Raw genomic sequence first — 20,141 nt, forward strand, 5'->3', positions numbered from 1 at the left:
CTATTTCTTCCACTGTTTCACCTCCTCAGTTTCCTGTCACTCCCTGGATTCCACTACATTCCCTCTGCAGCCGAAACTCTTCCCTCAGTCCCGTTCTGACCCCTCGGGGCCGTGTGGCCTTGCAGCAGCCTCTTTCCCCTCCCAGAAGGGCTGGGGTGCTGGATAGCCCGTTCTCCGCCTCAGCACCTCTTTCCCCCCCGTTCTCCTGCCCGTTTCTGGCCCACGGCCGGTTTCTCCTGAGCACAAGCCCGCCCCGGGTCCTTTTCACCTGCCGCTCTTTTACTCCAACGCTCTCTCCTGTTTAGAGCCAGTGTGCCTCAAACCTCACTTTCAACCTCCGGCCCTTGTTTTCAGGGAGCCTCGCCATGGGCAAAGAGGCAAAAAGCCGGGGCTGGCACTCAGAGGTGTGTGAGGGGCAACAACCGCAGGGGCGCGGGACGGGGCCCAAACCGGCCACTGCAACGCCCGGCGGCGGCCGCCCCGGCCCGGGAGCGCCGGCACCCACCTCGTAGTCCTGATGCCAGTTCTCCAGCTTCTCCTGCAGCTCCCGGGCGCTCCCCGCGCCCACCAAACTCTTTAAGTCTCTGGCCATGGCAGGATGTTAGCTCGCTCTTGGGGGTGTTGCGTTGGCTCGATGTCGCTCCGGGAGCGCTCCTCGGGCGGCGCGGGTCTACCAGCGATGGTACAGCCGGCCCGGTGCCCCTGCCCCGGGCCCGTACGGCCGCGATGGTGATGTACGGCCGGCGGCGGCGGCGGTGCCACGGTAACGGAGAGGGGCAGCGAGGAGCGGGTACGGCCCGCGGCCGCCAGGTGACGCTGCCGGGTAACGGCAGCGGGCGCGGGGACCCGCCGCGCGGAGCGGCACCAGGGGGCGCCCGCGGGCCCCGCGCGGCGGCGGCGGCGGGGCAAGATGGCGGCGGCCGGCCCCGAGCAGGTCCGTACGCGGCGGGACACGGGCACGGGAGGGCGGCGGCGCCGTCCCCGCCGGGGTCAGGGGGGACCGGGCCCGCGGTGAGCGGGCGGGACCCGCTCGGCCGGGGAGGGGAGAGGCGGCCCGAGGCTGCTGTCCGGGCGGGGCGGGGCGGGGCGGCCCGCAGCGGCGCCGTGCTGCCCGAGGCGTGGGTGTGCCACAGACGGCAATGGTGCGTGCCCGGCACTGCACTGAGGCGCAGGGTTCTGGCCGGGGCGGGAGGCGGCGGGTGCCCCGGGGCCCGCAGGTCGTGTGTGCTCTGCAGGGCCACACGGGGCCCGAACATCTCCATAAACTTGTCAGGTCAAGCACCTTTCTCAGTACTATCTCTTAGCTCTTCAGCAGCAGAAGAAAACACGGTGTTGCTACTTCAGCGTAGAACGTGCAAGTGCAGTCACTTAAGTGTAGCTTTAGGATTCAAGTGAACAAACTTAATTCCGTCCAAAAGATCAAGCTTCTTCTTTGAACATGTGAATCCCTAAATAACAAACCGTTCCGTTTTGGACAGCTACAAAAATACATTAAAGATTTATTTTCACTACGAATATGTACAAGAGTTTCCTCTATTAATTTGTTACATTGAGAGGAAATCCCTTACAATGTCATAACTTCAGATTATTACACGAAAGCCACTCCGGCCAAGTTCCCCATGCCAGGTGTGAAGCCTCACAGTATCTTTCTCGATGCTGCATGCAAGCAACAGGAGTTGAATGCAAACCCTGTACTGTCAAACTAATTTAAAAACTGTATCCACCATGCTCTTCTTGAATAGTCACTGAGAGTCTATCACATATGAGCACGGAGGGAACTAAAATCCTGTGTACTGGCAGATGACGTGCAGGATTATGTCCTGTATCATCTCTGAGAGGTAAAAACTTGATGAATTTCTTGGTAGCTGGTTTTAGGTTTTTAACTGTAACAATATAATTAATAATTCCCATCTGCCATGATAAATATTAAAGTCGTATATTGTCTGAAAGTATCTGGATTTTAAATTTAGTCATTATGTTAGCAGAGGTTGCTGTGGTTCTAAGTGTGTATTCTGACAGCAGGGTGGCAGACGGAAAAATTATTCTCAACATAATATCCAGTATATTCCACCAGTCAGTTTACATTGTTTGCATACATATGTGTGTGTCATTGTAGCTAATTTACGTGCCTTTTGAAGCTAACCCATGCCCTGTGTTACAGCAAAGCTCTAACGGCCCGGTGAAGAAGTCTATGCGAGAGAAGGCTGTGGAACGCAGGAACGTTAATAAGGAGCACAACAGCAACTTCAAAGCAGGATACATTCCAATTGATGAAGACCGTCTCCATAAGACAGGGTTACGTGGCAGGAAAGGCAACTTGGCCATATGTGTGATTGTTGTTCTTTTTATTTTGGCCGTCATCAATCTGATTGTGAGTATAATAGCTATAGCGTAAGTAACATTAGGTCGTGTTTCATTCTGACAGTTCACTAAAAAAATAAAACTTCCAGGATGGCCAAGGACTTATAATGTACTGAAGGAGATTCCCACTTTTCTCCTTTCTTTTTAGTTCTTTTGTAGTCTGAGCAAGATTAGATGGAAGAATGGTGTCAATTCAGGCATGGTTATTTCGGTTCTCATGGTCACCCCATGAGAAGTGTTACTAGTACATATGAATTCAGGATATATGGCATATAAAATATGGTTATATTTTACATTACAGAGCTGTATGTGAACATTTAGAATTAACTAGGTACTGCACTTTAAAACTTCATTGTTCTAATAACCACATTTTTATTGCTTGGTCAATGAGAAATAATAAATTATTTTTTGTAATTGCACATCCATCTCTGAGGATGCATTCTTGCAGTTCAACGTTAAGTATATACCAAGCTGAACTGTTCAGGAAATCTGTTTAGTCAGTGGTTACCCTTAAACAAAAGAAAGATGTAACTGTGGATGCAATTTAACATTTTATATATATAGAAATAATTTTAGCTACTGTTTCTAATAAGTCTAAAAATAATTTTAAATGCTTTTCATAATTAAATGTGTTATGATGTTTTCAATAGGAACAGACTACAGTAAACTCATACTTAAACCTCACTTAAACATTGATATTAATAATTGTTCAAATAAAACATCTAATTAATACAATAATTGTGGTAGGAAGATCCGAACAATCAACATGATGATTGAAAATGTGTTTCTCTTTCAGATTACCCTGGTTATCTGGGCAGTGGTAAGAATTGGTCCCAATGGTTGTGACAGTATGGAATTCCATGAGAGTGGCTTACTGCGGTTTAAGCAAGTGTCTGACATGGGTGTTATACATCCCTTATATAAAAGCACTGTAGGAGGGAGACGGAATGAAGACTTGGTGATCACTGGGAATAATCAGCCTGTAAGTTATAACATGAATTGAAAGTCTGTGAGCAACACTAGAGAATTACACTCACATTGCTAATTTGAAACATCATTAAGTTCATGACTTTGTTTCTGAAGATTGTATTTCAGCAAGGAACAACCAAGCTTAGCGTGGAAAAAGACAAAACTTCTATTACCAGCGATATTGGCATGGAATTTGTTGACCCACGAACAAACCCATGAATTTCATCTGCCAAATGGAGCTAAAATATTGAATGTACAAAAGGCCTCTACAGAGAGGGTATGTCTCTTATCTTTTGTAAGTAATAAGAATACAGCCCATTGTTTGTTTGTGTAAAAGCAGAGTTGGGTTAGTGGTTTTATAGAGGGTTGAGTGTGCCTTTGGAAACACTGAGCAATCGTGTTGCAGAAAAACCACTCACAACTATGAATACACAGGAGGAACAGGTTAAGTGAAAATGAGGGGTAAATTTACATCATCTGTCTTAACAGGAAGCCTGTATTTGGTACAAGTGTTAGCTGTGTATCTCATAAAATTGTCATATAAATTTGGTTTTTTTTATACAAGAAAAATTAATTTCACATACCTTCCAAAATTCACTGATCTTGTTTTGAAACTGAACGTGGGAAATAACAAATATGCAGAAGCTAATGGCAGAAGGGCAAAAAGTACATTCAAGGTTTTTATTACATTGCACAGCACTACTCTTACGGTAATTAAAGTTACTCAGACAAATGCAAGTAGCACATTTTCATTAAGGTGTAATACAGCTTTTTTGGTTATGTTCTTAGATTACCAGCAATGCAACCAGCGATCTAAACATAAAGGTTGATGGTCGTGCCATTGTCCGGGGAAATGAAGGTGTTTTCATCACAGGCAAGACAATTGAGTTTCGAATGGGTGGAAACATGGAACTTAAAGCAGTAAGTATTTCAAATTAAAGCAATTCTTCTAACAGCTTAGTTTCAAATCTAGGCTGATAGTAAACTGATGTAGCTTTATGTCATTTCAAATTTTATAAAATTACTCATGCACAGAAGTCATTTGGATTTAAATAGATGGTTTATTACTTTGCAGTTAAGTAGTGGTTGAATAGTTCCAGGTAATATTGATTTACCACTATTAAGACACCAAAAACCTACAATGCAGTTAAAGCTAATATATTGGCCTCTGTACTGGCATGAATACCAAAGGAAGTTAATCTCCTCTGAAAGCTTAACCAGGGATGGCAATGTTTGCCAGAAGAGCAGAGCATATAGTTTGGAGCATTCTGTGCTGCTGCTCTAAGATTCACTGGCATTTCTTTAAGATTTTTGGAGATTAAGATGGTAGTATATATAGAACGATGGAAAAAAAGGATAAAAATAAAGGTATATGCACTTTCAAATGTGAATGAATTTCATGCATGAATTCAAACACTGTTTCCTGTTTCATGTCCATATTTTATATTTACTGCATTTGCTAATAAGAATGTAAAGTGGAAAGTCACCCTACTGCTGTCTTTCTCAATATCGATACACCACTGAAATAGCAAAGTACATTGCTGTATATAGTCAAGAAATCCACAGGCATTGCTGTAATTGTTATTAAAAAATTAAACATTTGCATACATACCTTTTTTTTTACTGTTGATTCTACAGCCATCCTAGACGTGTTATTTATCCATTAAACCAGCTTGTCCTTCTCAAAAACAATATGCCTTATTTACATTAGAAGTTGTAATTCTACAACTTCTTTTTTTTTTTTCCTGTCTCCTTACTAGGAAAACAGCATCATCCTGAACGGAACTGTGATGGTCAGCCCGTCACGACTGCCAAGTTCTTCTCACGGGGAGCAGTTCAATAACGGCAACTGGCTGCGCTTCAAGCTGTGCATGTGTGCGGACGGGACGCTGTTCAAGGTTCAGGTGACAGGGCACAACATGGGCTGCCAGACCTCTGTCAACCCCTGTGGAGCCACGCACTGAAAGAAACTGCTGCAGGGACAGGTCTCCTCCGTGTTTACACATATTTGTATGAAGTAATTGCATGCCTTCAAGGGTTTCTTCTTTTGCAGCAGTTTATGCTAACATTTCTTACACTGTATTTTTAAGGAAAGGCTGTTACAGTCAGCAGTATTAGGTCATCATCCTGTTAGCTGCAGTACTGGCACTGAATCTATAAGCTTTCAGTGTACGTGCATACTGAAGTACCTTCTCGAATTGGGATCAGTAGAATATATGTAAAAGAACATGATCTTGGCAACACCTCTACTGCCTACAGTAGTCTCTTGAGGAGGTTTTTGTCCTGTCTCAAGACCTTGAAGACTGCTGAGAATATAACCACAGTCTGAAGTACTTCAACACGAATGTCAACTTTTTGTTGAAAATAGATTCTCCTAGGATGGCTGAAGTGGCAGACTTTTCTCTGCTTTCTTGTTGATACATTGATTTACCCCAAACTTAGGTGGTTTACCAGATGTGTACTGAGGGGTAATGCCAGATTCACTTAAAAATATCACATGATTTCTGCCATGTATTCTCATGTTATTAAAAAAACTGTGCTATCATAAATAATATTTGCAAAGTAATACTGAGTATGGAAATGTAACTTGAATTTTGAAGTAGTCTTGCAGTTATTGAAGTGTTGCTTGAACTTCCATTCTGTCTGTGCAGTTAATGCATTCTGCAGTTGTTTAATTTATGTGAAATACTTACAAAATGTGTTTATATTAGAAGTACATTTTTAAAGATGTACTTACAGCTTGCTTACTACCCAAAAATAGTGTTTTCCGAGGTGCTCTAATGTGAACAGTGTCTGAGTCCATTACTCGATAGGTAATAATCTAAGCTTAACTGTTGCAGCAGTGTCTGACGTCAGTTCTCTCCTTCCCCATAATTTTCAGCACTGATGCATTACTGAAACATCGGAATTAAATTCTGAAGTTAAACTGCAGTTTTGTAATTCTAAACGTGATGGGAGGACATCAGACTATGTGTATCAGAATTTGTCAACAGTGAAACTATGGTGAACTGGGGCCTGCTGCAGCCTTCCAGTGGCATTTGCAGCAGTGATGTGTTTTGAGCTAAAAATAAACCAGCTATTTATAAGATTCTTTCTTTCCCCACCCCATGTATTTCTTCAGTTTAAAATAGCTTGGTTTAGCAGTAGCGTCAAGTAATCTTAATATTGGAGGTCTCAAAAAACTGTTTGTAACAGCTTTTTGACAAGATTTTTGATAAGCACACCCTTCATTACCTTCAAGTTGCATGAGTTTTGCACATTAACTTCAGAACTGATTATTTGTTACATGAAGGTAAACCATCTACCCTTGTTTTACAGTGCTTAAAGTACATAGGATTCCATAAAATACAAATCAGCTCCTGCTGTAACAAGAAATTCAACTCTAAGGCCCCAATTTCTGAACTTCATGGAAGGCAGTAAACGCTCATGCAGAACGTGTATGGGTGGAAGTGGTTGCTGGAGGGATATTCATAAGTCAGGCATTACAGCACATGGGGGAGGTCAGAGGAGTTGTATTTCTCTCACTGCTCAAAGGCAGATTTTGATGCTCAGTAGTTGTTGGGGGTTTGGGGCTGGTCAGCAGTGGAGCCGTTCTGACAAAATCAGAATAAGCAGAATATAATGTAGCAAAAACCACTGAGTTCTCACACTAAAGATTACGGGGAAGTACTAACATTTTGCATACTGTCTTTATGGACCTCAGACTTTTATCAGAGATAATAGTTACTAAACACTTTAACACACATTTTGCTGCTTTACACCCATCTTTGCTGCTAAGCGGTAACTCAATTTCTGTTACAGTTAAAAGGAGGAAATAAACTAACATTTTTCAAATTGTCACTCATGCTAATGGCAGCTTGTCACTTTCTGTATACAAATGGAAACACAAAATATAAAGAGCAGTATCCTCAAAGCTGACATACATCTTGAAAATGCCTTGGTCAACTAGATTACACACGTATTAAAGCTCTTCTCTGATTAATACTGACATGTCTATATGCTAGTATTGGATTCCCATAATTATCAAGAGTTCTTTTTAAAATACTGTGTGCAATGTACAGCTGAAAGATTTTGTCACAAAGGTACTCTTAAATCATGATCTGCAGAATTTTTTTTCAAGTGTGGATTTTTTTTGTCAAAATGTAGCAAAACCAGTCATAAAAATACCAAATTAAATAAATTATCAAATTTGCTAGCCACTATGTATTGTTAATATATTTTACATTTATATTATGCAGTTTGATAAACGTTGGCACCACACATGCCTTCTGTTGAGCATTTATTTATCTTCTAACTGCCTAAGGTACATTTTTCTGTATGTATTAAAAGCATAGAGTAGAACACTGTTTATTTCAGTCCCACAGATGCACTTAAGATTTTTTGTGTATAAAGTGCATTCTACATGCCTGTGTAAAATGCTATACTGGGTACGCTGAAACAACTTGCATGTGAAGAGTTCTCACCATCTCTAAGTGTGGTGGTTGTTCCAATGGGTGAAAGGCTGTAGAATTTCAAACGTTTGTTTTGAAATAATACAATAAATTTTACAATGCAGCTGCTGTTCAGAAGTGTTTATTTTAAGAATATGAAGAATGTGTAAGAAACTGGAAGTATAAAAATTGTTCCACACCCCTTTGTCATAGATTGTATGTGGTGGACTTTGCTTAGTGTAATTGTGTGCAGTACCTGAAGCAGAGTTCAAAAGTCTCCACTGTTGTTAGATCTCAAGCTCCCAAGAAGCTGTGTTTCTCGACAAAAGGCTGGAAAAGAAAAAAAGGTTCTAATTGTTTTTTGGGATAGATGGAGGGAGGGGGAGGTTACCAGTTTATTAATGTACTTTTTGAAAATAAGACTCCATTCTATTTAATGCAGAATGTTGGTAATGCTGTGGTTATTTGGTGTTGATTTTTTAAAATGTTTTTTTAAATGTCAAACTACATTTACTTTCTGTTCTTGTTGTGCTGAATTTAACCATAATTCTACATTTTAGATTTAGATACTATGGATAACCTTCACTTGCATGTCATAGCTGTGGTCCTTTACTTTAATCTTCCTGGATCAGTGGGAACCAAGTCACAGCGTATTCTTCCTGCTACACATCACCGTTCAGAGTGCCACTGGGATGGGCAGTTCTTACTGAATTGCTCTTTTACCAGAATATCTACTATTCTAGAAGATATATCAAAAACAGCAGTAACAGCTGATTTGAGTTACAGTAATATTAGAACTTTTGTGTGCTCTGATGGAAGAAATGAAGAGTGGATGCTAAAACACCTGAACCTCAGTAACAACCTGCTTTCCGAACTCACTTTAACTACTTGTACAAATTTACCCATTTTAGAAACTCTAAACCTCAATGGTAATGCCATCCACACCCTCACACTGGATATGCCTACACCTGCACACGGGTCTAAAAAGTACAGCATTGTTGATCGTCTCCTGCCTGCTTTGAAAGTACTGTCAGTTGAAAGAAATAATCTTAATACAGTTCCAAGAGGTAAGCATTTCAAAAATCTTTAAGGACTTGACTCCCAAGGGGTAGGTTGGTTTTGGATATAATTTCTATACCTTACTGAATCTAGAGTGTGACTTTCCCAATTTATTATGCTTAAGGTGAGGGAAAGTTTCACTGGCAAATATAGAGGTAGAAGTAAATCAGTTGTTTGTTTACTTTATTAGGTTTTTTAATAGTCTTAGCAACTGTACTGTGTTAATAGTAGTCAAATATAACTGGAGCAGTATTCTTGCTTGTTGTATAGAAAGGAGAATAAGGATCTTTGGAAAAACATCAGCCTCCACATTCCAGTTGTGAACCTTAAAGGTCAAAAAAATTACAGACTATGAATTTCATACTACCCTTCAGAAGGAAATCAACACTATTAAATAAAACTTCCTGCAGTTTCAGTATTTCAGAGACAGGAAAATATATTTTGTTCATTCCAAACAATTTTGCTCAGTACCTTTAATACTCAATCACAGTGACACCTTGGTGTAACAGGAGAGGGCTGTAAGGTTTCAAGAGATTTTGAGAAAGGCTTTGCTGGTCACTGAACTATGCTGGGAGCTTAACCTTTATGCAGGGATGATTCATAGTGGCCAAATTATTTAAATGAAGCAGAAGCTACCAGATGAACAATGCTGTCCTATACAATATGTTGAATTTATTGATGTCTGATAACACCATCAGATTCATTAGAGTTTGAAAATACAGGACAAGTGATGACAAAAATACCACTTACCCCACAAAGTCACGCAAAGATGATAATGTATTTTCCCCTACACAGGGTCATAAAAGTTCTGTTCTCCTTTTATGCTGTTAAATAATTCTCTGGCACAAAGAAAACCCATATCACTTAATGATTTTGTAGTGCTTGTACAGACAAGGTATCTATATAGACAGTATAAAAACCTTACATTATAAAATACATTGATGAAGATTTGATTTGGTTTTATAGATAAATATGACTGCCCATTAAAAGATGCCTTAGAAGGTCAGTCAGATGAATCCTCTTCTATAAGAGACTCAAATTTTTTAAGTTCACATTGCTGTGCATGGTACCACCATACTTTAAGTTATACTTTAATCCTATATTCATTTAAATACATGTTCAAAACATTCTTCTTGTCCAGAATACTTCACTAAAATTCTGAGGTTTAAGCTCTGGAAAGAAAACACAAACAGCAGTTCTACAGCAGAGGTTTCCCACAGAGAAACCCTTCTCCCAGCTCCCCAGGAGTGAGGCTGCTGCCATACCAGTGTATATTTTTGGCACAAGCTTAAATTCAGGGAAGTAGCCACAGTACAATTCCTCACACAGGTGCAGTGATGAATTTATGAACTTACAGAACTTCTGTATGCCTTTCCTATCACCCACCTCTAGTTTTATACCAGGAATGAATCATTCCCTCTGCTTTTCACAATAAACCCGAAGATCAATTACTCTGCAAACAGAGCTGCTGGCTGAGAAAAGCTAGTTCTGGTAAACAAGGTGACACCAAGGGCAAAATTGTTAAGAAGTAGCAGCTTCTCAACAATGCCCAAAAATCACTTCAGCGTGACACTGTGGTGCTGAACACTCATCATCAGTGGGAATGCTGAGTGTTCAAACGTCTGCCTCTCCCTTGGGCCTTGCAGGCTGGAGCTTCAGGGCTGCCTTCGCAGCACCTCAAAAAAATGAGGTGTCTCCAGCTATCAAGTGTTCTGATGTAACGTGGATGTTATTGTAACTAGGATACACTGAAGATTATACTGCCATGCTTCATAATTCACAGGCAGACGGGCACAAGCAACAACATGGTTTTGTTTTCATTTCTTTTACATCCTAAGAATATAGTTCAAATAATTCCACAGATGAAAAACTCCCATGAAACCACCCATGCAAATGGATAGGAGATACTGTATCACCTTTTTCATCTTTATCTTTTACTTACAATTAACATATTAGGAACTTGTCAACTCAATATATTTTACCCTTTTCACATTCCTTTCCTACCTCTAGTTCTCCAGAGAAGCTTGTGCAAAGTACGGAGATCAAAATAATTTTGATAGCACAAAGAAATGCTAGTGCTTTTATGAAAGTGTCAGTTTTTAAGACATTCATTAACGGAATATTTTAATGTGCTAGCTGTTGATTCTATGCAGCTTTTAGAATGGGACAACCACTGATCAGGAAAGGCATAACACAAAGGCTGCAGCTACTCATTGCAATAGTGGAATGGAAGGAATTTTGTTGCAAAGCATTTTATAAAGACACTTGATGCAGTTGGGAAAACAAGACTATAAAATGTAAAATAGGTTTTTTTTCTTCCTAGGACTAGGCCTCCTGCAGTCTTTACAAACTGTCCATATGTCATCCAATGCCATACAACATATTGACCCAAAAGATTTTCAAAACTGTTCACAGCTGAAGGACATTGACCTGCGAAACAACAAGATAACTAAAATTCATCCAGATGCCTTCAGAGATCTCAACAAATTACAGGTTGTAAAGCAATACAACTGTTAGAATATTTTATTTTAATCATTAAAGATATTATTTACCAACTATTAAGCATGATTATATGATTCTTATTATAATACTAGTGTATAAATAAAAAACTAGAGCAAATGGTGAAAATATTTTTTTATATTTGCTTTTTACATGTAGGAAAACACATGCTAAAATGTACAAGATACAACCATAAATTCACAATTTCTCTATGCCACAAACCAATCTATAACTGCCTTAAACACATACATGTCCCCTTCTACCTCCATCCCTTCCATGGCAAGAGCCCTGCAGCTCTCTATTCACACAAAGGTAAGTCTACAATGGGAGAATTCTAAACACCACAATTTAAACTTTTCATCTGCATTAAAAAGCTTAGATCAACATTATTGAAATCCTAAGCAGATGTATTGTTCATAGAACTACAGAAGTGCTTGTACACTAAAACACTGTTGTAAGATGTTGGAATAAGGATTCCATTGTGAGCCTTATCAAATTAATTCTGAATTATTTCCAAATAGGTTTTGGATCTCCGTGGAAATGCTCTGACAATCCCTCTACCACAGATACTACTCAGTTTGAACTTTTTTCAACTTGAAGTGTATTTGTCAAAGAATGCCTGGATATTTAACTGCAGGCTAAATGCTTTTAAACATTTATTTCATTTTGTCTTTGACTCCACAAGGAAAAAATGGAGCCTTTCATACAATAAGTCTGCCAACAACTCCCAGAAACCTCTGCTGTATCTTTCAAGTTTCCATTTAAACTGCAGGGACAAAGTTTTGGTCAAAAGGGCCACAGTCCCAAAAGGGACATCAGTGCTGACCTGTAACTTGGACAACATAAGAGGTATGTATATCAGGCACTCCATCCAAATGCTGCTAAAATCCAAATGAATGCAGAATAGTCAAATAAATCTGGTTTTTAAAAGTATGTTTCTAAAGACACTGTTTAAAAATTACTAAGTAACAGTTTAACATGCAAAAATCTTTCATAAGAAAGTAGTATTCTGCTTAGAATATTTTAAAGTTAGGTTTACTGAGTCTTGATCTCCTTCCTTACATCAAAGGAGGAAGTGATGCCAATTAATATACAAGTAAGTTTCAGTAAGTAATGCATTGCAAACGTATTGGTTCATTTTGGACTGAACAAAGGGCCAAATAATGGGATGGCACTTCTGAAGCATGTAGAAAACCAAGAAGGATGCAACAGTTTTCAGTGTTCAGCTAGAGCAAAATAAAATGAAAGTTTATTTGCAGAGAAAAAAGATTTCTATTTCTTCTAAAAACATACAGCTACCGTAGCACACACTTCGCTTACATTTAAAATTAATAGAGATCATTGAGGGTATAAGTAACAAAACCTATAGAGCCAAGATTTACCACACAGATTGAAAACTAAGACCAAACTTAGACCAGAAGGTGTATTTGTCACGAGCCATAAGGCAAAATGGTTTAACTTTAAAGGGCTAATAGCACTTGGAGGTGGTAAGGCTTTCCCCTGGGAATACTTCATCCCCAAAAGAAAATATCAGAAATGCCACCTGCTTTGTCTGTTTACAAAAAGAGTCACAAAAACCTGGATAAACATCAGCACACTGGACTGCAGCAAAACTTAGCTGGGAACAAAAGCTGTTCCAAAGACAAAGCCAAAAATACAAATTGTAAAGTCTGCAATTAAGACCCCGTATGTAGTGTGTTTTTAGATGGCAGGCAGTGGGCACAGGCCCGCGATATGGTTTAACAGGCTTTGTACCATGTCAAATTATTCGGGATGGATAAAAGGAAAATGGGGTTTATAATAAACGGTTAAAATTATGAGAGATAGTCCAGTGTACATTCTTAAAAACATCACTGGACCCTGCAAACCAAGTACACTATGCTTTTAACAAAGACTGAGTTTGTATTTTCTTTCATTTCAGGCAATGGAATCTCTTGGTGGACACCTAAGGGCAGAATTTCAAAAAATCAGAGTCTTCCTCATATGACACTGGATAAAATGAATAATTTAGTGGTACACAATGCTGAGAAAACTGCTGAAGGATTATATTTGTGTCTTTTCAATACAACAAAAGAGAAGTATCTCATTTACAGTATAGAGGTGAACGAAGAAGTTTCAGCATTGTTGGTTAGAAAAGCCAGGGACACTAACACTGGTTTTAGGCAGAACGAAACACAGCCAAACTTTGCACTGGCTGTCTCCCTCTCTGTGGTCATTACATTTCTTTGTGCTTTTTGTCTGGGTGCTTTTGCTAGACCCTACCTGGAAAGACTTTGGAGACTCATGCGCAGGAACAAAAATTCAGGTTCAGAACAGACATATTCTAATCAGGCTTTTTCAGATGAAACCTTGAGCAGAGAGCCTTCTGCAAGCAAGCCAACAAATACATAGCATAATACATTGTTTTGTGATGAGCGTTCTTTAAGAAACACACAGATTTTTCCTACAGAAACTTCTACTGTGTATCAAAATTTTTCTGGCAATGGTGTACATTCACCAAATCCCAAAGCAGAGTACCAGAAACCAAGCAATACTGAGATCAACATGAAGAAAATACCAGTGTTTCCAAAAGTCCAAACTAGTATAGACAGTAATGAAAGTACAGATATTTATGATACTGGACTATTTTTTTTAAGGACAGATTACCGGAACAGCAATGCACAAACACCAAACAGGAAAGTAAGAAACAACTCTGGTCTGCTGCAGTCTGAGATCACAAAAGCTACACCAAGTGCTCCAGAAAGAAAAGGTATTGTTTCACATAATGAACCCAGGCACACGAGAAAATTTAGGCAGGGAATGCAAAGCCGTGAAGAACAACTTGGTCTAAATGGCAACAAAAGTATACCTAGTGATATTGTACATTTTATTTCACCCAGTAGCTCCAGAAGAGATGCAGATATTGAGAATTTAAGCATCTATGAAATAATAGAAAACTCTCCCCTTACAAAGCATGACTGTAAAACGATATATTCAGATGAAAAAAATGCTTCAGCTGATGTATTTGGTGACAGCTCTTCAGCTGAAGGGATTCCATTCACAATGAGTGACTGTAGTTCTTTAGCAGACTTTGAACTGGAACAGCCTGATGTTAGTGACAACCTGCCAGTCTATCAGTCATCACTAGATGAAACGAATACAGACAGTGGAACTGAGAAGTTCGCAACACCGCCAGAGTCTCCAACCATTACTGCTGAACTTCAGCAGATTTGGAAAAATCAAGAAGAGAACAGTGCCTATTATTTTGAAACCACTATTAATTATGGATCAGACACCACCATGTATGAAACAGCATCCCCTCATTCTGATAAATGCAGTGGTCACATAAGTGTGTCAGATCCAGATACAGTCAGTTCTTCAAGTCAAGAAATTCCAGATACATTTGATTATTTTACTAATGCAGAGTCAACAGCACAAAACTCTATTTCTGATTCTCTCTACTGTCAAAGTACAGATTTTGGTAACACGGTACTTAAGTTAAAACATTTTCCCACATATGACACAGAGAAAACTTCTGAAGAGGATGGACTGCAGCTGTCTCTGCTTCCCAGAGAACCACAGCATTCCCTCAGCTTCAGTCACACGGAACAGAAAGACAATGCACCAGCAGGAAGTACAGAAGACAATGCACCAGCAGGAAGTACAGATGAGGACATAGCCAGGAAGTCCCCTGAAAAGAATGATGGCGAAGCAGACATTACATTAAGAAGAAACATGAGTACATCTGAGGACAGTGGCTTTATTTTTGCTCCTATTGATACTGGCTTGAATGAAGTTGTAAAAGAACCATCACCGCTACATTCCAGCAAAGAATCATCTCTTCAATTGCTACCTGAACACACATTTGAAAAACATTTCATGTTTGTTACAAAGCAAGATGACTTGCTACCACAGGTGAAGCAGGCTTGTGCAGATAAAATGCAAGGAGGTTCTGATGAGAAAAATTCTGATGGATTCACAGAATTACAGGATACCAGCAGCTGCAGTCTGCCTGATGAAATGCAGACTTGTAATCCTACGGCAGATCTGCTTCATCTTTGTAATTCTTCAGAATTCACAACAGATGATCACTTCCAACTGGATCAGAGTGATGATGAGGATACATATTCGTTCTCAATCCCACAAGGTTTCTTCAATGAAAGTACACCATACAGTTCATGTTCCTTCCCACAAAAGCCTACAGGAAATACAATCTCTGAAAGCACTGATTCCAGCAAGATGAAGGATCATACTACTTTGACAGAACTGGAGAACCATTCTGATACAACTGTAGAACACATCCAAAATTCCAGTGAAAATCTCAACCAAAGAAGTCAGACAGATTCAGGACAGGAACAGTTTTTTGTTAAGAAGAAAAGAGCATTTGATGGATTTGCTAATATTTTGCAAAGCAGAAGAACAAACTTCAATAGTTGAAACACAAAATGGTAATACTAAGCTCCCCCAGTGTTTATGTCATTACAGCAGGTGCAAACATTATTTTGTTTTAAAGTGAAATTACTTCTGTTTAGAAGGGTACTCGTAAAAAACCCAATAACAGACTTTATAAAAAGCTACTCTAGAATATTAATAAAGCTGTTGCTGAATTATATTTACTTTCTCATTATTGGTAGTTGATACTAATATATCACTTCCCTTGGAATTTTCTTCAGATACTCACTCTTTTGTCCTTTTGTCTAAAATAAATGCAAATGGAAATATACATTATATACTGTTGTGTTTTCTTATGGGACTCAACCTATACAGTGAAATGGTACATACTACTGTCTCCTGCTTTTTGAGACAGATTTGTGGATTGTCTCTGAATTCCCAGTGTTGCAAAGATAAATAAAGTCCAATAAGTATTCAATTACATTTCAAAAATTTCTTTTTAATCTGGCAGAAGAGAGAAAACCACCTTTCTCAAAGAAACAGAATAGAATTCAATTCTTGCAGAAACATCAGTTATAGAAATGTAGCTATAATGAGACATCACCCAAAGTTTGCAGATGTGGTGACATAGGCAGGGTAATTTAAAAAAAAAAGACAAAGGATCCTATACCCACTTGAGAATTTTACTTAAGAGAGGAAAATCAAGAGCAGTTCAAAACTGCTATTTTAGAACATCAGTAGCCAAAAGATAGCAAATGTAAGGTAAAATTATCTCTGTATATAGCCCAAGGCCCTTTCAACAGACTCAGTACCACTGATGCAGTCCTTGAAGGGAAATGTCATCATGAAAGGGAGCAGACTCAGCTCTAGGAAAATGCAGGAAGCTGGCTACAACTCTGGGAAAACTCTCACAGAGACACAATTAACTCCTAAAACTCCAAACAAAAGGAACACATTTCAATTCCATCACAAGACGAGCAAGTCCAATGGCACACTACATCACTGAAACTACCTTTAAAGAAAAAACTAAGAACAAAGAGCCATTGCCAGCTTTCATTAAAGCTCATTATACACACTAATTCTTTGTGGTCAAAACAACTTTAAAAACGCAATGCTTGAAAAAAGCACTGACTTGGTATTTTGGTATCTATGGGTCTTCAAACACCATTAACAGTTTTCCAAGGCCTGTCACCTTTTGGCTGTTGCAGCTGCTAACATGTTAAGAAATCTAACTATACAAGTAAGGCAATTTTGTGAATCACAGGGGAAAAAAATCCACTCTAGTGCTCTATTGATATCTCATATACTGAAATGTTTTGTCATTTCCTTGTGCAACAGTCCAACAGGATTTCAAAATATATACTGGAATATTATTTTTCTCATCTTTTTCTGACCATGAGAATGCTTCAGAGGTGAGGCAGACAGTACACCACTTGTGAGAAGCTGCAGGATTTCTAAGATTCCCTTTATTCCATAAAGTTTACTTTGTCAGACAAAGTAAACTCACTCCTTTATAGTCGGATTTTAACATGTGGCAAAGTATTCATTCGTACCTGTGCCTTATCTTGCCACTGTCCTTTGCTACTCATCTCTCCATTATTACCACCACATCTTCATTCAAATCCAAACATTCCGCTGCTTCTCCTTCATATTAGTTCATTTCATTAGCAACTGCTCTTTAATACAAAACCTTTGTATTTTTTGTGACTTCCACACAGTATTCATCATACTCTGCTCCTCCCTACCCACCCCATGTTCGCATGCCCTTCTATATCAATTAGTTACACAGTCTCACACAGACGGACCCCAAGACTGTATCCTCAGTTTTCTTTCTTTACATTTCATCCACTGTATCTTGTTCACACTGAAAACTGGTTAGCTTATTTGGCCACTGAGAATTTTCTAGGACACCTATACTAGTAGGAATCCCATGATCCCACTGGTGCTACTACCCCAGTTGACTGTGGGTAAAAAGTCACAAATAAGCTCAATAAAAAAAGGTGCCTGAATGTACGCTGTATATATTTGTAAATGAAGCATGAGGAATCAGCCAAGAGGATGTTGGCAATAGTCTGAACACACCCTTCTCACAGGGCAATGGCCTGCCGAGCTCCACAATCAACAGGACACAGAATCCCTCATACGGTGAATCAGGACAGGAAAAAATACAGAAAAGCATATCAAGAACTTCAAATACAGTAATCAGAATGAAGTAAAAATCTCATTTTCAAACACATACTTATAATAGTTTGATAATCATCAAGTTACTTGCTGTAGGTACAAAGCATTTCAATCTTTCCTGAATATGCTGATAATTGGGCTGGAAAATAACCCTAAAATAAAAGGAGAAGACAGGTACATTTAACCTACACATAAACCAACAAAATAAACTTTTTTGAATAGTAGCAGTAATTTTTTTCATGGTACTGTGACTCACCCGCTCAGAAAAACAGAGATAAGCAACAGCCTTCATCAGAAACAAATGCAATGAAAAACTTCTTCAGGATCAGTTCTGCATTACAATATTCTAATTGCAATGTATATACATTCATTTGAAGTAATTTTAAGCCAAGGTTGGAAGCAGTATCTGGAGGTCACCTAGTCCAATGATCCTGATCAAGCAGGGCCACCTAGAGCCAGTTGCTCAGGACCATGTTCAGGTGGCTTTTGAGTATCTCTAAGGATAGACTCTGTAAAAATGCATGGCAATCCTCACAGAAAAAGAGAGCAGTTCCTGATGTTCAGATGGAGCCTCCTATGTTTAGTTTATGCCCATTTGCCTCTGGTCCTGTCACTGGGCACTGACTAAAGAGTCTTTGTTTTCTTCACACCCTCCCTTCAGACAGGTAAATACTTTAGTAAGACTTTCCACAGCACCACCTCTTCTCCAGGCTAAACAGCTCTAAGCCTCTCCTCATAGGAGAGAAGTTCCCACCCCTTCATTATCTTCATGGCCCTTTACTGGACCCTCCTCCAGAATGTCACAGTGTCTCTGGTACTGGGGAGCCCAGAACTGGACACAGTACTCAGGTGTGGCCTCACCAGTGCTGTGTAGGAGGGAATAATCATCACTCAGCCTGTTGGCAATACTTTGTCTGAGGCAGTCCAGGAACGTTCTTCACAGCAAGGACTTGTTGCTGGCTCAGCTCTGACTTGGTGTCCACCAGGACCCCCAGTCCCTTTTCTGCCAAGCTGCTTTCCAGCTGGGTGACCCTCGGTGGACGCTAGTGCGCTCCAAGTGTCCCTCTGAAGGTCATCCTGGAGCCCAGGAGCCAACAGGGATCCTGAGCCAGCTCCGCTGCCTTTGGCAGCACTTTGGCCAAGGAGCTGCAGCAAGGGGGAGGCAACAGGGACTGGGACTGCTGCAGGCTGGGCAGGGAGGAAGGGCCAGGGACGCTTGTGCTGACATGCTCCACAATCCACAGGGATGGGGGACAACTGGGAAGCAACAAGTTCTCCCAGGCACGACAGGGATGGAAGCCCTTGGGGTGGAGTTCCCTGCAGGAACTGCCAGGGGAGTTGCTGCTGGGATCAGCAGCAGCAGAAGGCAGCAGGATCTGCTCCTTTTCCTGGCTCTGTGTGCAGGGCACAGGCTGTGCTGGCCCTGCTCCCACAAAGCCCTTGCCCATGGAGGCTGCAGGCTCAAAGCAATCTCAGTGCAGAGAGAGGCTTTGCAGCTGAACTCCACTGCCCTTGTCTTTGGGGCTGGAATGGCTCTCATGCCAAAGCACAGCAGGGAACCAGGGCTTGGGGAGGCAGAGCCTGTAGAGGGAAAGAGAGATCAGGCACTCACATGCCTCCAACTCCTTCAGCTCTCTTCTTTTGGAGAATGAGAAAGAAGCAAGCTGGGGAGGGGCACCTGCAGTGCTTTGAAAAAACATGGTGTCTGACAAGTCCTGTGGGAGAAGAAAAAGAGGGAGCAACCTTGCCTTGTTTTCATAGCCTGTGTCTTCTGCAGAGGAGACAATGGGATGTGCAGGAAGGGAGGGGAGGAATAACTGTGATGACCCAGTCTGCCTTGCTGTGCACTGATACACTTTGCAGCAGTGACCATTAGAGGTAATGCCAGATTCTTATTTAGCATCATGACACGCTGCTGCTTCATTGCAAAACTGCCTCAGTGTGGAGAAAATCAGCCTAATTTCTTGTTAGTTTAAGTAGATGTGGTGAGAAACACACATTAAAACAGACTTAAAACAGAAACACAGATTAAAACAGGTTTTCTAACCTCATCATCCAGAGGGAATTTTGTGTTGTCTTTTCTTCATTGTATGCACAACATTGTTGAGTTCTTCTGTATCCTTCAGGGAGCTATTCACTAGTGACTGAAAAAAGAAAAGGAGGATTATGGCATTCATTCTCTTTTAACACACACTTGCACTAAGCTGTAGCTTCAACTTAGGAAGGAAAAGGAGAGATTTCCTTTACTCATCCACTGTGGAATAAATGGTG

The 20,141-nt window shown here is 40.3% G+C and overlaps 2 protein-coding genes and 2 pseudogenes across 4 annotated transcripts in view; 3 read left to right on the forward strand and 1 right to left on the reverse strand.

Moving 5' to 3' along the window:
• The window catches only part of LOC310923362 (serine/threonine-protein kinase PAK 3-like), a 288,333-nt gene that overhangs the window by 102,632 nt on the left and 165,560 nt on the right, over window positions 1-20,141 (reverse strand). The gene's annotated exons all lie outside the window — the stretch shown is intronic.
• Window positions 892-7,170, forward strand: LOC310923381 (beta-sarcoglycan-like; annotated as a pseudogene). The gene is made up of 6 exons: window positions 892-934; window positions 2,162-2,371; window positions 3,158-3,343; window positions 3,445-3,607; window positions 4,120-4,251; window positions 5,091-7,170. The product of its transcript is annotated as a beta-sarcoglycan-like (transcript).
• On the forward strand, window positions 7,939-12,214 carry LOC310923347 (leucine-rich repeat-containing protein 66-like; the record flags this gene model as incomplete). The annotated part of the gene is made up of 3 exons (XM_083885389.1): window positions 7,939-8,827; window positions 11,143-11,312; window positions 11,840-12,214. Exons 1-3 carry the CDS (start codon window positions 8,332-8,334, stop codon window positions 12,212-12,214), a joined length of 1,041 nt encoding a protein of 346 aa, XP_083741515.1. The 5' UTR covers window positions 7,939-8,331.
• LOC310923348 overlaps window positions 12,409-20,141 on the forward strand; it is a 45,162-nt pseudogene continuing 37,429 nt past the window's right edge. The window contains exon 1 of the transcript in view: window positions 12,409-14,067. The product of the transcript in view is annotated as an uncharacterized misc_RNA (transcript). The remainder of the gene's footprint in view (window positions 14,068-20,141) is intronic.

The sequence above is a fragment of the Zosterops lateralis genome (genome assembly GCF_965231275.1).
Source record: "Zosterops lateralis genome assembly, contig: HAP1_HAP1_SCAFFOLD_49, whole genome shotgun sequence".
NCBI classification, from domain to species: Eukaryota; Metazoa; Chordata; class Aves; order Passeriformes; family Zosteropidae; genus Zosterops; species Zosterops lateralis.